This window comes from Arachis duranensis, chromosome 10 (genome assembly GCF_000817695.3).
Source record: "Arachis duranensis cultivar V14167 chromosome 10, aradu.V14167.gnm2.J7QH, whole genome shotgun sequence".
NCBI classification, from domain to species: Eukaryota; Viridiplantae; Streptophyta; class Magnoliopsida; order Fabales; family Fabaceae; genus Arachis; species Arachis duranensis.
In genome coordinates this window covers 100,723,909-100,740,635 of record NC_029781.3, presented here as the reverse complement: position 1 = coordinate 100,740,635, position 16,727 = coordinate 100,723,909, and the positions used below count along the sequence as shown (strand labels likewise).

Sequence of the window (16,727 nt, the reverse complement as noted above, 5' to 3'; positions counted from 1 at the left end):
CGCCGCAAATTGAGAAATTACATTTTTCATCCACATATTGCAGTGGGTAAGAACCACCACAAAACCTAAGTTTCATTTCGCGGCTATTATTCCAGCAGTTGGAAAAAATCGCCGCTATCCATGTAGTCGCGGCCCACCTTTCGACGTTTCATAAAACAGCCGCGAAATATTTTGCAGCAGTTCAAAACAGCCGCTAACTGCCACTTTTGTTGTAGTTTTACACCATTAAAAATATTAATGATGACTAATTGATGACTACAAATCACAAAATTTGTTGGCTCTTAGCACTTCTCTATTTTTATATTATGCACCATAAAATATTAGTGTTACTCATATTTCCCATGTTAAATTAAATTAATTTCAATAACCCAGATCATCCATATTAAATCACCAAAATATTATAATGCGGAAGTGTACCTGTATTCATAAGAGTCAGAAATTGATGGAAGAATTTGGATCTTGTGGTTCTTTCGATCTTCCTCAACCAAAGCCTTCTGTATCCCTAGGTAGCTGAACTGTAACTCCTTTGATGGGGAAAGAGCAACAAAGGCAGCTTTGGTATATAGGGGACAGAAACCCTGAAGGTCTATTTATATTTGAGCATGGCACCCATTAAAACTGAAGCCCAAATAAAATAGTATCTAAAACCCAAAAGATAATATATCTAAAATCCAAAAAAGATAATAATCTAAGGAACAAAAGATAATATCCGGTTTTATTCTCATTTAATTCTAAATCAAAAGTAATAATGACTTATTCAATTAGCATTTAAAACAATAAATGAGATCATCATTATATAAGTCATTTAATTTGAAATAGCATAATTTGTGATTATAATTAATATATGTATTGCCTACAAATAAGTTAGGAAATCAAATAATTTCCTAACAATCTCCCACTTGGGCTATACAGATATTATTTCTTGACATAATCACCTCTTTATAAACTTTATGCGCGCATCTGAATGCTATTTCTCTCATTACTTTAACAATCTGGTCCGTCTCATACATTAGATATGGAACTATCGCAGCTTTTATCACATTAAATGCCGATAGGACATATAGCATAAAATAAACTCCCATTAAACCAAGGCATCACAAATGTTGACACCCATCCGAGCAGTGTGCTCATGAAAGACTTTAGGGGTCAATCCCTTGGTTATTGAGTCTGCTAGCATATACTATGTTCCTATATGTCCTATGAAAATCTATTTTTCTTAAACGTTCTCTTTGACAACTAAGAACTTGATGTCTGTATGCTTCGATTTTGTCAAGCTCTTATTGTTGTTGGAGTATAATACTGCTGACTTATTGTCAAAAAATATCTTTAATGGACTTTCAATATCATCTACTATATGAAGCTCAATGACAAAGTTTCGCAACCATATGCCATGAAATCGGAATCAGAGTACCTAATGATCTCCAAAATTTTCTGATCTCCGATAAGCAAGCATGTAATCCTTTGTTCTCTTTATATAACACATTACGCGTTTAATAGCTATCCAATGATCCATGCCTGGATTGATCAAGTATTTACCCAACACTCCCACTATAAATGATATATCAGGACTTGTGCAGACTTGAGCATACATTAAGCTCCCTAGTCCTGATGCATAAATGCATTGCTATCCTCTCAAGATCATTTTTAGGGCATTGTTTGAGACTGAACTTGTCTCCTTTAGTTACGGGTGTGTCCATTGGTCTACAACTTTTCATGCCATATCTATTTAAAACCTTTTCGATATAGTTCTTTTGTGATAATCCAAGAATACCTTGAGAGTGATCTCTTAGTATCTCGATTCTTAATACAAAAGAGGCATCACCAAGATCTTTCATTTCGAATTTGTTCGATAGAAATTTCTTAGTTTCATGCAACAAGCCTATATCGCTACTGGCAAGTAGAATGTCGTCAACATGTAAGACCAAAAGGAAGTATTTACTCCCACTAAACTTGCGGTATACACATTCATCTATGATATTTACCTCAAAACCATGAGGTAATGACTTGATGAACTTGTGATACCATTGACAGAAAGCTTGTTTGAGACCATAGATGAATTTTCTCCTTTCTCTATTGGATCTCAATAATGACACTGCTTGAGGTTATTGAGCTTGCTGTATGGATTGGGATTGAGGAGGATTCTCATTATTTTCTTGTGCTGTAGCAGTATCATGAGCAACAACAATATTCTCATTATTCTCCTGTACTGTAATTGGATCTACAGTAAGATTCTCATTGTGCTCTTATACTATAACTGTGTCTTGAACAATAATAGGTACAAAGACCTGATCATTGTCAGTTATAGAATCCTCATCAAAAGCAACATTCCTAATATTTCCTTCCCCCCAAACTCAACATCCTCAAGAAATCTCGCATTTTCCGTTTCAAAAATAGACTTTAATGGAGGATTGTAAAACTTGTACCCCCGTGAACGCTCAGCGTAACCAACAAAGTAGCAACTAATTGTCCTTGAGTCCGATTTTCTTTCATGCGGCCTATAAGGCTACGCCTCAGTTGGACATCCCCAAATATGCAAATGCTTTATACTGGATCTTTTCCCAGTCCAAATTTCATATGGAGTTTTGTTAACTGCTTTGCTTAGTACCCTAATAAGGATGTACACTACGGTCTTTAAGGCTTCTCCCCAGAGTGATTCAGTCAAGGAAGAATGACTAATCATATTTCTCACCATCTCCTTAAGAGTTCGGTTCCTTCGCTTTACAACACCATTCATGCTAGGTTTGCCTGGCATGGTGTATTGCGAAACAATATCACACTCCTCTAGGAAAAAAGCAAAAGGCCCAGGACGTTACTCACCTGAACCGTCATATCTTCCGTAGTATTCACCACCAAGATCAGATTTGACAGCTTTAATTTTCTTTCCAAGTTGAAGTTCAACTTCAACTTTGAAAGACTTGAAAACATCCAAGGCTTGGGACTTTTCATGAATTAAAATATATATCCATAACGAGAGTAATCATCTATGAACGTAATAAAGTACCGTTGTCCATTCCAAGAGACAGTAGGGAATTGGCCACATATATCGGTATGTATCACTTCTAAGACATCTTTAACTCTCTCGGCACCTAATTTTCTTTTGTTTGTTGTTTTCCCCCTTTATGCACTCAATACAGACTTCAAAGTTCGCCAAATTTAGGGGTCCAAGAATTCCATCCGATACAAGCCTCTGAATTCTCTGTTTAGAGATGTGACCTAGGCATTTGTGCCATAATGATGCCGAATTCTCATTTAGTTTTCGTTTTGTACCCGTTTGCAGTATTTCATTATTATAGGAATTTAAGTCAAGCCTATATAGATTATCCACCAAATGACCAGAGCAAATATTATTTGAATTATAAAAGAGACTGACTTTATTGTCTCCGAATGAACAAAAATAACCTGATTTGTCCAAACGAGAAACAGAAACCAAATTTCGTCTAAATGACAGTACATAAAATGTCTCTAATAAATACAAGTAAAATCCACTCGTGGAACATAATCTAAAGGTTCCTATAGCTTCGACTGCAACTATATTACCGTCTGCCACATAGATGTATCTTTCGGCATCACTTGGCGGTCGGCCACACATGCAACCCCTTCTTTACACGCCAAGTGGCATATTTGGTACAATCCTTCTTCATGTGTCCCGCCTTCTTACATAAGGATGCACGGAATGAGGTTAAATCCCACAAAATGCACCTTCGCGATGGAGGCAGAAAATTTTTTAGGATTTTTAGGATTTATGCTTACGCAAAGGGGAATTGAAGCGAACCCCGACAAGTGCAAAGCAATCCTAGAAATGAAAAGCCCGACTTGTTTAAGGGAGGTCTAACAGCTGAACGCCGACTTGCAGCCCTCTCCAGGTTCTTGGCAGGATCGGCATTATGATCCCTGCCACTCTTCTCTCTACTAAGAAAAGGATGCCAGTTCGAATGGACCCTTGAGTGTGAAGAAGCATTCCAAGATTTCAAAAGGTTTCTAAGCCAACCTCCTATTCTGACCCGACCTGAAGTTGGGGAGGAACTCGTCCTGTATTTGTCCATAGCAGACAAAGTTGTAGCATCAGCTCTAATACGGGAGGACGAGGTCGGGCAGTATCCTGTATACTTCACCAGCAAAGTCCTACAAGGCCCTGAATTAAGGTATCAAAAACTTGAGAAGTCTGCGTATTCCTTAATAGTAGCCTCACGAAGGCTACGACCTTACTTTCAAGCCCATACAATAAGGGTTTGAACGAACCAGTCCATGAAGCAAATCCTTCATAAGACGGATATTGCGGGTAGAATGGTTCAATGGGCAACAGAGATATCCGAGTTCAACTTAAGGTACGAAACTCGGACGACAATTAAAGCCCAATGCCTCACTGACTTCGTGACAGAATATGCAGGGGATCAAGAGGAAGTCTCCACTACAAGGGAACTATATGTAGATGGATCCTCAAACAAAATCGAAAACAGTGCATGCATAATATTAGTCAACCAAGAGGAAACCCAAATAGAAGTCTCCTTCAAATTCGAATTTCCAGCTTCAAACAATCAGGCAGAATATGAAGCCTTGATTGCAGGATTAAAACTGGCAGAAGAAGTCGGCGCAACAAAAGTATTTGTGTTTAGTGACTCCCAGGTGGTCATCTCACAAATCAATGGATAATATCAGGATAAAGACCCCAATATGAAGAGGTACCTAGACAAAACCTTGGAGTATCTTAGGCGTTTTGTGGAAACTAAGGTCAAGCACATAACTCAGGATCTCAATAGCAGAGCAAACGCCCTCTCCAAGCTAGCAAGTACCAAGCCAGGGGGAATAATAGAAGCTTAATCCAAGAAATCCTCCAAGAACCCTCTATTGAAAAAGCAGAAGCCAGACAAGACGTCGTCAAAGTATCCAGATTAGAACTCGGATGAATGAACCCCCTAATCAAATATATGAAATTCGACATCCTACCCAAAGAGGAAAAAAAGGCTAAAAAATCCGAAGGGAAGCACAAAACTACACTTTGGTGAAAAGTATCATCTATAAAAGGGGAATATCAACATCATTGTTGAAGTGCGTCCCTACCTTAAAGACGTCGGAAGTACTTGAGAAGGTCCATAATGGTATATGCAGGAATCATCTCGGAGCAAGGTCATTAGCTAGAAAAGTTATCCGAGTCAGATTCTACTGGCCGACCTTGCAGAAAGATGCACCGAGTTCATGAAGAAGTGCCAGCCATGCCAAATGCATGCAAACTTCCATGTCGCTCCCCCCGAAGAGCTCATTAGTATAACTTCTCCATGGCCTTTTGCGAAACGGGGATTGGACCTGCTAGGTCTCTTTTTCCAAGCGCATGGACAAGTAAAATATCTAATAGTGGGAGTAGACTACTTCACGAGTGGATAGAAGCAGAACCATTAGCCACCATCACGGCCCAAAGAAGTCGGAAATTTCTCTACAAAAATATTATCACAATGTATGGGGTACCCCACTCCATCACCACCGATAAAGGCACTCAGTTCACCAACTCTACCTTTAGAAACCTGGTAGCCAGCATGAAGATCAAGCATTAGTTCACCTCGGTAGAGCACCCACAAGCAAATGGGCAAGCCAAGCTGGCTAACAAGGTCATACTGGCAGGATTGAAGAAAAGGTTGCAAGAGGTAAAGGGAGCATGAGCCGAAGAACTCCCTCAAGTACTATAGGCTTATCGGACCACACCTCAGTCTGCCACAGGAGAAACACCCTTCCGACTTGCTTATGGCATAGAAGCCATGATACCAGTTGAGATTAATTAGCAAAATCCAAGGTGAGCTTCTATGACGAGGCTGGAAACGTACAGGGGCACAAAGAAGAGCTCGAGCTACTCCCTGAAGTCCGAGAACAAGCCCAGCTAAGCGAAGTAGCATTGAAATAAAGGATAACGAACAGGTACAACAAAAAAGTCATTCGAAGAAGCTTCGCTCTAGACGACTTGGTTTTGATCAGAAATAACATAGAAGTTAACAAATCTGGAGATGGAAAGCTTGCTGCTAATTGGAAAGTGCCATACAAAATTAGGCAAGTCTTAGGAAAAGGCTACTACAAGGTGACAAACTTGAATGACACCGAGCTACCTAGGTCGTGGTATGCTTGTAATATGAAAAGGTACTATAGTTAAAAGCGAACTCCATTTCCTAATGTACTCTTTTTCTGACTTCATGGTTTTTTCCCAAAGAAAGGATTTTCCTTAAGGGGGTTTTTTAACGAGGCATCAAAGTGGAGGCTAAGGGGCAACAATTTTTAAACCCCTTAGTAGCAAAAAGTACCTTTACAAAACAAATAAAGATCTTTTTCTACATCTCTTTGTAAATTCCATTAAGTTATTCCACAAAACGCACCGAACTTAAGCTCAACAAAACGTGAAAATCCCATAAATCAGCCTAAAAGGTTGTTAGGATAAAACAACGAGGTACAAGTCGGTGTAAAGAGGTTATAAAAGCAGATCATGATAAACTCGAGTAGTAATCAATTTGCAAGTCGTTAAAACCTAGAAGAATGGAAATGCATCGCGAAAATAACCTAAGTCACAAAAAATTCAAATAAAGAAGATTTGAGTGAGTAAGGAATATCAAAAAGAGATAAAAAGAAAACCATTAAAAGCAAAAGGCAGAAGCTGTGTCAAGCCTTTAAAAATCCAAAAATAATTTAGGCAAAACACAACTTGCCAAGATAAGAGGTTTTTCCAAAAACAAAAAGATCAAAAAGGGTTCTTTTTTTCACGAAAAGCCTGACGAAGGAAAAATCAGAAAGCATGCACACGCCAATTATACTTAAAACCCCTTATCCAAAAAAGGGGGACAAAGCACTTTGGTTTACGGCCATAAAAGGCCAGAAAATGTCAAAAACGAACCACCACCAACAAACAAAATATAGAATTGTTTAAAAATAAGGGACCCACAGGCCGGGCCTCCAAATAGCCAAATCTCAATTAGAAGGAAGATCACCACCACTAGAAGGAAGGTCAGCAAGGAGAGAAGTCGGAACAGCAACAGGAGAGGACAGAGCAGATTATTCAGGACCTTGAGAGGGAACCTTGGAAGAACTTGGGAGGTCTCCATCTTGTCGCTCCTCACGAGGAGGAGACTCTACTATCCTCTGCCCTCGAGTCTTTAGGTTAGAGTCCATCTTAGGTCGGGGAGGAGAGACAATGGCCCATCTACCACAATTTTGTCAGGGTCAAGAGGAGAAAGGTCCAAGTTAGGAGCAATAACTCTGACTTGCTCCTTAAAGATCCTCCAGGCCTCCTTCGAACCCTCAGCCACTGAATCCTCCAGGTCCTGGAAAGCATCCCGACATCTTGCTAACTCCTTCTTCAAATCAAGGTTCTCCCCAAAGAGCCTGACGTAATTTTGCTCCGCCTTTTTCTTAAGGCCCTCTGTCATGGCACACTGGCCCATCAACTTCTTCTCCCTCTCCTAAAGCCGAGTCCTCTCCTCCTTCAACTCAGCGACCTCCCCCTTCAGCCTTTTCTCTTCCTCTTGATAAAGGAAGATCCTCCCCTCTAGCTCTTCAACTTTTTTGGTATAACCCAAAGAGCTGAGGGGAGTCTTCTCCAAAATATCAAGAAGTTTTGTACATACTCCAGCCGCACGAACACTCCCCTGAACTAGGACGTTAAGATGGTTTTGAACGGAAACATCATCCATATTTATTCTAGTATGGGGATAGATGTGATTCCGAACGAATTGAGGACCATCAAAATTAGTCTCCCCAGAAAGAGAAGAGCCAAACTCTAAAGTCTTGCGCTTCTTCCTCTTCTCAGGTTCAGGGGAAGGTCGGGGCCGAGGAGGAGGAAAAGAAGAAGTAGAAGAAGAGGATACCATAATGGGGGCGGGAGGAGGTCCCCAAATCGCGAGGAGGAGGAGGAGGAAAAGTGCCAACAGCCCTGGCAGCTTCGACTCGGGGCCGAGACCTCTTCTTGGTGTCCTAGACCTTCTAGTAGGAAGAGCTTGAACTTTTCTTCACCATTTCTGAAAAAGAAAGTAGAAAGTTAAACTAAAATTCGAAAATAATAACTCGGGAGATTTCAAAGTTAGAAGCAACAAAATCAAGTCGGGAATTATCGAAAGACAACAACAAATCTACCTATTTGGGTCCAAACAAAACTCGGAGACCCCTGAAGAAACTTTGTGTGCAGATAAGGGGCTCTCCCCCAAACATCTCGGAAGAACCCCACTATGGGTTCTTTAACCTCATCCAAATCATCAGGGCCGTACTTCTCCACGGGAGAGGCCTTTAGCCAGTACAGAGGAAAGAGGGGGTTTGAGTCTTCATCAAGAAAGAAAGGGTGATGACCCTCTACCGCCAGGACTTTGAAAAAGAAATTTTTGAAATCATGGAAGGACTCCTCAAACATAGAAAAAGTTTTCCGACCTTGAATAGCTCGAAAAGATATCCACTGTTGCTTATTATTTTGCCCACTGAAGGGCTTGGTCATATGAAAAAGATAAAAAAAAATTTCAAAGAAAATCCAGTGCCCAGCTAACAAGTTGGTAAATTCTCAGGAAATCCCAATAATTGGGGTGAAGCTGGGTAGGAGCAACGCGATAGTGAGACAAAACAGCTATTTCAAAGTAAGAAAAAGGCAGAGAAACCCCCAGGCGGATAAAAAGACTCTCGTACATAAAAAAGAAATGAGGATCAGCATCAGAAGCCCTCCCAAAACAAACCCGGTCTTCTGGACTCGGGACAATCAACTCATACTTTGGCTCGCATTATCAGAACCACAGATCCTATGGTTGGTACGAAGGTCAGTGATATAGTCTGTATCTACTAATGGGCTGTCCCCAAGAACAGTGTCGTCCACCCATAACGAAAGGGACTCAATGGAAGACATCTTTTACAATAGGTAAAAAGACAATGAAACCTACAAAGAAGAAATGGGAAGGATCAATAACAGGGTTCCTAAAAGGCCGAAACAGTCTAATCAATAAAGCAAAATCATTAGACCTACTGACAGACTCACAGGACCTCTTCCAAAGACCAAGCGCAGCAACAACCAAAGCACTCGAAGAAGGAAGGCTAAAAGGTCTCTATTTCAGTGCGAACAAGAAGTTTTCTTTTTCAGAAAAGAAACAAGGAAAGAAGAGGGAAAAGTATTTATAAACACATAAAGGGCATAAAAGTAAATTAGCACAATCATTAAAGGAACGAGCCATTACCAATGTAACTGCTCCTCACGTGTAAATACGAAATTTCTAACGGACGCGACGTTTTATTAGACGCGACTGTTGAGAATCTTGAATCACGTCGGTTTCAAAAAATCACATCGGTTGTGCAACTAAGATGAAATACACTAGTCCAAACTCTTAAGTAAAAGAGATTGGAGTCGAGTAGGGGCACTGTTCATACCCTAACCCAACACTAAGGCCCAGGTCCAAATAGAATGAAAAGGCCCAATCCAAAGATTGGCCTCCCCCGCGTAACCAACCTCCTCTAAAGAGGTCGGATTCGACATAGACTTCACTCCGAGGAAGTTGGGATCGAAGGTTAGCTGGCAGATAATACCTATTCAAATAAGTAACTGCCCTAAAATCTCTCAGCCCACTTCCAGGAGCCATATCTCAACTTCCCTAAGATAAACGGACGGTTATCCACCTTAAAAGGTGGAACTACTCCAACAATGGTTATTGGTTCACCACTATAAATACACTATTAAATTTGAAATAGCATAATTTGTGATTATAATTAATATATGTATTGCCTACAAATAAGTTAGGAAATCAAATAATTTCCTAACAATCTCCCACTTGGGCTATACAGATATTATTTCTTGACATAATCACCTCTTTATAAACTTTATGCGCGCATCTGAATGCTATTTCTCTCATTACTTTAACAATCTGGTCCGTCTCATACATTAGATATGGAACTATCGCAGCTTTTATCACATTAAATGCCGTGACTAAACCACGCCAATCACCATCCTAATATACTCAACGACATAGATCAAATTATAGGACATATAGCATAAAATAAACTCCCATTAAACCAAGGCATCACAAATGTTGACACCCATCCGAGCAGTGTGCTCATGAAAGACTTTAGGGGTCAATTCCTTGGTTATTGAGTCTGCTAGCATATACTATGTTCCTATATGTCCTATGAAAATCTATTTTTCTTAAACGTTCTCTTTGACAACTAAGAACTTGATGTCTGTATGCTTCGATTTTGTCAAGCTCTTATTGTTGTTGATGTATAATACTGCTGACTTATTGTCACAAAATATCTTTAATGGCCTTTCAATATCATCTACTATATGAAGCTCAATGACAAAGTTTCGCAACCATATGCCATGAAATCGGAATCAGAGTACCTAATGATCTCCAAAATTTTCTGATCTCCGATAAGCAAGCATGTAATCCTTTGTTCTCTTTAGATAACACATTACGCGTTTAATAGCTATCCAATGATCCATGCCTGGATTGCTCAAGTATTTACCCAACACTCCCACTATAAATGATATATCGGGACTTGTGCAGACTTGAGCATACATTAAGCTCCCTAGTCCTGATGCATAAGGTTTATCATGCATTGCTGTCCTCTCAAGATCATTTTTAGGGCATTGTTTGAGACTGAACTTGTCTCCTTTAGTTACGGGTGTGTCCATTGGTCTACAACTTTTCATGCCATATCTACTTAAAATCTTTTCGATATAGTTCTTTTGTGATAATCCAAGAATACCTTGAGAGCGATCTCTTAGTATCTCGATTTTTAATACAAAAGAGGCATCACCAAGATCTTTCGTTTCGAATTTGTTCGATAGAAATTTATTAGTTTCATGCAACAAGCCTATATCACTACTGGCAAGTAGAATGTCGTCAACATATAAGACCAAAAGGATGTATTTACTCCTACTAAACTTGCGGTATACACATTCATCTATGATATTTACCTCAAAACCATGAGATAATGACTTGATGAACTTGTGATACCATTGACGGAAAGCTTGTTTGAGACCATAGATGGATTTTCTCCTTTCTCTATTGGATCTCAATAATGACACTACTTGAGGTTATTGAGCTTGCTGTATGGATTGGGATTGAGGAGGATTCTCATTATTTTCTTGTGCTGTAGCACTATTATGAGCAACAACAATATTCTTATTATTCTCCTGTACTGTAATTGGATCTACAGTAAGATTCTCATTGTGCTCTTATACTATAACTGTGTCTTGAACAATAATAGGTACAAAGACCTGATCATTGTCAGTTATAGAATCCTCATCAAAAGCAACATTCCTAATATTTCCTTCCCCCCAAACTCAACATCCTCAAGAAATCTCGCATTTTCCGTTTCAAAAATAGACTTTAATGGAGGATTGTAAAACTTGTACCCCCGTCAACGCTCAGCGTAACCAACAAAGTAGCAACTAATTGTCCTTGAGTCCGATTTTCTTTCATGCGGCCTATAAGGCTGCGCCTCAGTTGGACATCCCCAAATATGCAAATGCTTTATACTGGATCTTTTCCCAGTCCAAATTTCATATGGAGTTTTGTTAACTGCTTTGCTTAGTACCCTAATAAGGATGTACACTACGGTCTTTAAGGCTTCTCCCCAGAGTGATTCAGTCAAGGAAGAATGACTAATCATATTTCTCACCATGTCCTTAAGAGTTCGGTTCCTTCGCTTTACAACACCATTCATGCTAGGTTTGCCTGGCATGGTGTATTGCGAAACAATATCACACTCCTCTAGGAAAAAAGCAAAAGGCCCAGGACGTTACTCACCTGAACCGTCATATCTTCCGTAGTATTCACCACCAAGATCATATTTGACAGCTTTAATTTTCTTTCCAAGTTGAAGTTCAACTTCAACTTTGAAAGACTTGAAAACATCCAAGGCTTGGGACTTTTCATGAATTAAAATATATATCCATAACGAGAGTAATCATCTATGAACGTAATAAAGTACCGTTGTCCATTCCAAGAGACAGTAGGGAATTGGCCACATATATCGGTATGTATCACTTCTAAGACATCTTTAACTCTCTCGGCACCTAATTTTCTTTTGTTTGTTGTTTTCCCCCTTTATGCACTCACATCCGACACAAGCCTCTGAATTCTCTGTTTAGAGATGTGACCTAGGCATTTGTGCCATAATGATGCCGAATTCTCATTTAGTTTTCGTTTTGTACCCGTTTGCAGTATTTCATTATTATAAGAATTTAAGTCAAGCCTATATAGATTATCCACCAAATGACCAGAGCAAATATTATTTGAATTATAAAAGAGACTGGCTTTATTGTCTCCGAATGAACAAAAATAACCTGATTTGTCCAAACGAGAAACAGAAACCAAATTTCGTCTAAATGACAGTACATAAAATGTCTCTAATAAATACAAGTAAAATCCACTCGTGGAACATAATCTAAAGGTTCCTATAGCTTCGACTGCAACTATATTACCGTCTGCCACATAGATGTATCTTTCAGCATCACTTGGCGGTCGGCTCCACAGGCAACCCCTTCTTTACACGCCAAGTGGCATATTTGGTACAATCCTTCTTCATGTGTCACGCCTTCTTACAGAAGAAACAGGTTAAAACTTGATCCTGTTTCTTAGCCTTTTTCTGTTGAGAAGGTATATCCGCAGTAGTATCATGCTTTCTTTTATACTGAGAAGATGAAGCCATGTGAGCACTTTCAGTCTTATCTTGCTGTAGCCTCTCTTCTTCTTGCACACAGTGAAATATAAGTTCATTTAAGGATCAAGTGTCCTTCAGAGTGTTATAACTCACTTTGAATTACCCAAAGTGTGCAGGAAGGAAAATCAAAATGAAATGCACGAGTAAATCTTCAGACAACTCTAACTTTAGTGCTTTCAATTTTGAAGCAAGATGAGACATTTCCATAATGTACTCCCTAATGTTCCCTTTACCTTTATACCTCATGGAGACAAGTTTGCTCAAAAGACTACTTGCCTCCGCCTTTTCATTCTTAGTAAAGAATTTTTCAACACCCTTTAGAAACTGTTTGGCATCTTTATCCTCAGTAATTGAGCCCCAAAACGCCTCAGGAATTGAGCGTTTCATGATCATAATGCTCATTCAATTGGATTTCTCCCACTTCTCTATTTTAACCTCATTGAGATTTTCCAGAGTGGAAGTGGGTTTCTCCTCTCGAAGAGCTGTATCTAGATCCATACAATCGAGGATAATCTCCACGGTATCTTTCCAAACTTTAAAGTTTGAACCATTCAGCATAGGGATACTGCTAATTTGTGCAGAAACATTGGTAGCTGAAGCCATAATTTATAGATTAGAACAAAAAGAACATGCAGTAAATATTAGTTAATTAATGAGAAAAAATCCATATTGAGATATCTAGCACAACATTAATTTTCAATATTTGGATAGAAAAATTAACTGTAAGTGATACTCTCATTGCAGTAATCAAATATTGTCAAAATTCCTATCACACATTAAGTCTTTCTTTGGACCGACTTAATGCGCACATGAAAACTTAAACTTTGCAACCTATTTATTACCGCATATATTTTCTATTAATTGGCCAAACAATAACCTTCCTTTGGGCCGATTATTGACCGCATAATTAATAGAAAATAAACAAAAGTGTGCAATGCTTATTATTTGGCCAAACAATAAACTTCCTTTGGGCCGATTATTGTTTGCATAAATAATAAGCATTACTTTATTCTTAATTAGTTACCCAAATATGTATTTACTATCAATATGTGTATGTAATTCGGCCAAATACAGACCTTTCTTTGGGCCGACCAATATTCGCATGAATTACATATCACCATATTCGTAATGTTTTAAATAAATCAATTTTCACAAAAGAGGTGACCTTGGCAGCATAATGTTCAATCAATTTATTTCAAAACCAAATCTTTATAAAATAGATGGATATACTAATCCAAATTGTTACTAGTTTCTTTAGGTAACAATTAAATAATATTTTTTTATTATTCAAATATCATTAATATGTACACATAACTTGGCCAAATATAGATTTTTTTTTGATAGATTAATATTCGCATAAATGACATATACATAATAATTTTTATATCCCAAAAAAATTATTAATCAATTGTATACTAAATTAATAGGATAAATCAATTATCATATCAAATTAAAAAAATAGATACAGTAAAATATATATATGCGCGGGCAATAATATATAATCGAAAGAATATTACAAAAAAATTGATATTTTTTATGACTAAATTATGGATAGTTCTAATATCACTTTTTAAAATAAATTAATTTCAATAATTCAAATCATTCATATTAAATCACTAAAATATTATAATGCAGAAACGTACCTGTATTCATAAGAGTCAGAAATTGATGGAAGAATTTGGATCTTGTGATTCTTTCGATTTTCCTCAACCAAAGTCTTCTGTATTCTTAGGTGGCTGAACTGTAACTCTTTTGATGGGGAAAGAGCAACAAAGGCGGCTTTGGTATATTGGGGACCGAAACCCCGAAGGTCTATTTATATTTGAGTATGGCACCCATTAAACCCTTAAGCCCAAATAAAATAGTATCTAAAGTCTAAAAGATAATATATCTAAAATCCAAAAAAGATAATTATCTAAGGAACAAAAGATAATATCCGATTTTATTTTCATTTAATTCCAAATCAAAAGTAATAATGACTTATTCAATTAGCATTTAAAACAATAAATGAGATCATCATTATATAAGTCATTTAATTTGAAATAGCATAATTTGTGATTATAATTAATATATGTATTACCCACAAATAAGTTAGGAAATCAAATAATTTCCTAACATCCCATGCATTAGTTTATGTTTATTTTTATATTGTGAAATCACTTTTTTTTAATTTAAACTAATAAAAAAAGAATATAAATGATTATATCTTTAATATGTCTTTTTGCATATCACAAATAAAAATGTTATTTGCATACTAAAATTAGTTATTAATATAAAATATATGTTAAAATATAAAATACATATTAAAAATAAATTAAATAACATATGTATTTATACATAAATACATAATGGCTAATTTTAATATACATTTAATATGATTATATTTTAAAATTTTAATCGGATAAAAGAAAGCAAGTGATATCAATTTTCACAATGGTGAGTTCCATGCAGATTTTAGAGAAACAGCTATATAAAGCGGTTGCAATTTTCGCCTATTTGGTAGTTTGAGCAAAGTACATACTACCATGCATACACCATCTTCAATAATCACCAATCAATCCAAACAAATATGGTGGCCCAAATTATGTTCCCTCATCTTTCTTTGTGCTCTGAGGTTCATTACAAAGCCAACTTTGCACCCTCAATAATGTGACATGGACTTACTCTCCCACCATCATTTACACTCATCATTGTGAATTTAGCTGTGTGCCTTACCCCACACAGCCCAAAAAATAAATAACAAAAATGATGTAATGTTTTTAACTAAGAACATAATTTTTATATATGATCGATGATAGATTGAGACATAGAATGACCCTACATTGTTGGTATGTTTGTTGAACATGAGTATTTATTAACGATTAATTATTAGTTAAACATGTACAATGTAGAAATGATATGATGCATAACATTAATATACGAAATCAAGTAAGGTACTCAAGTAGATATCGCTTTTAAAGTGGATCAATTACTCTGCTGTTGCAACATTGTTAACTGCCGCGCAAAATATATACAGGATTTATCTATTTTGTATCTTAAAAATATATATTAAAATTATAAATTTAATTTTTGTAAAAATAAAAAAAAGTTTTTAATATTTTTAATATATTTATTAAAAAAATTTAAACAGTTTATTAATAATAGATTTATTATATATCTTAAAACCATTTTTAATGAAGTATTTTTAAAGTATTATTTTTGATATTTTTAAAAAATAAATTAATTTAGAATTAAAATCTATATTAAAGCTGTTTGATAAAATCAAATTGATATCACTTTAGAGATAATAAAAAACTAATAAAATTTTGTCATTCGTATAATTATGTTGATAAAATAATTAAAAATAATAACAAATTATAATTAAATTAACATTAAGCATTAAAAGAACAAATATCACTTTTAATTTCAAATTACTATTTTATAACAAATAATTCTATAAATATTTATATGTTATATTGTAAAATCAAAAATTAAATTAAATTTAAAACTAATATTAGAGATACTCTAAAAACACATGTTAACTAAATCCCAATAATTTTTACAATATTTAGTGTGTTTAATCCATGAAGAAGAAGACATATGAAGTATGAAGTCCAGCCTGTCAATTTATAAACTTTAGGGAGCGTACGGACAATGCCTTTCTTTTGGTCCAGAAATCTCCCCATCAACCTAAGACCATCATCATCCATTCTTCTTTGACTAGTTATACTTCCATAAGTTAAACTATTATTTTTATTTTATTTTATTTATCTGGTTAAATTAAAGTGACTGAAAGAAAAAAATAAAATAAATGGAAAATAAATAAAATTTCGAAAACTGAAAGAAAATAAGATCAAAGCAAATTGAAAACTAAATCAATTAGTTAATTAAAAAGAGTTTGGAATAAGCAATTAAAAAGATATGATTGAAAATATGATTGCAATTAAAAAGATTTGATTTTTGAAAAAGATTTGAAAAGATCAATTTTTGATATTAGAATTTTGACTTGACTAAAAAAAAGATATGATTTTGAAAATCTTTGACTAAATTAATGCAAAATTTCGAAAATTATGAGTAAAACAAGGAAA

General features: G+C 36.2%; 1 protein-coding gene across 1 annotated transcript in view; it reads right to left on the bottom strand.

Moving 5' to 3' along the window:
• LOC107471306 (uncharacterized) overlaps nucleotides 1-7,397 on the bottom strand; it is a 14,114-nt gene extending 6,717 nt beyond the window's left edge. The window contains exons 1-2 of the mRNA XM_052255726.1: nucleotides 7,176-7,397; nucleotides 5,461-5,606 (exon numbers count right to left, since the gene is read on the bottom strand). Coding sequence (XP_052111686.1) covers nucleotides 5,461-5,606; nucleotides 7,176-7,397 — 368 coding nt within the window. The remainder of the gene's footprint in view (nucleotides 1-5,460; nucleotides 5,607-7,175) is intronic.
• Nucleotides 7,398-16,727: the final 9,330 nt, after the last annotated feature.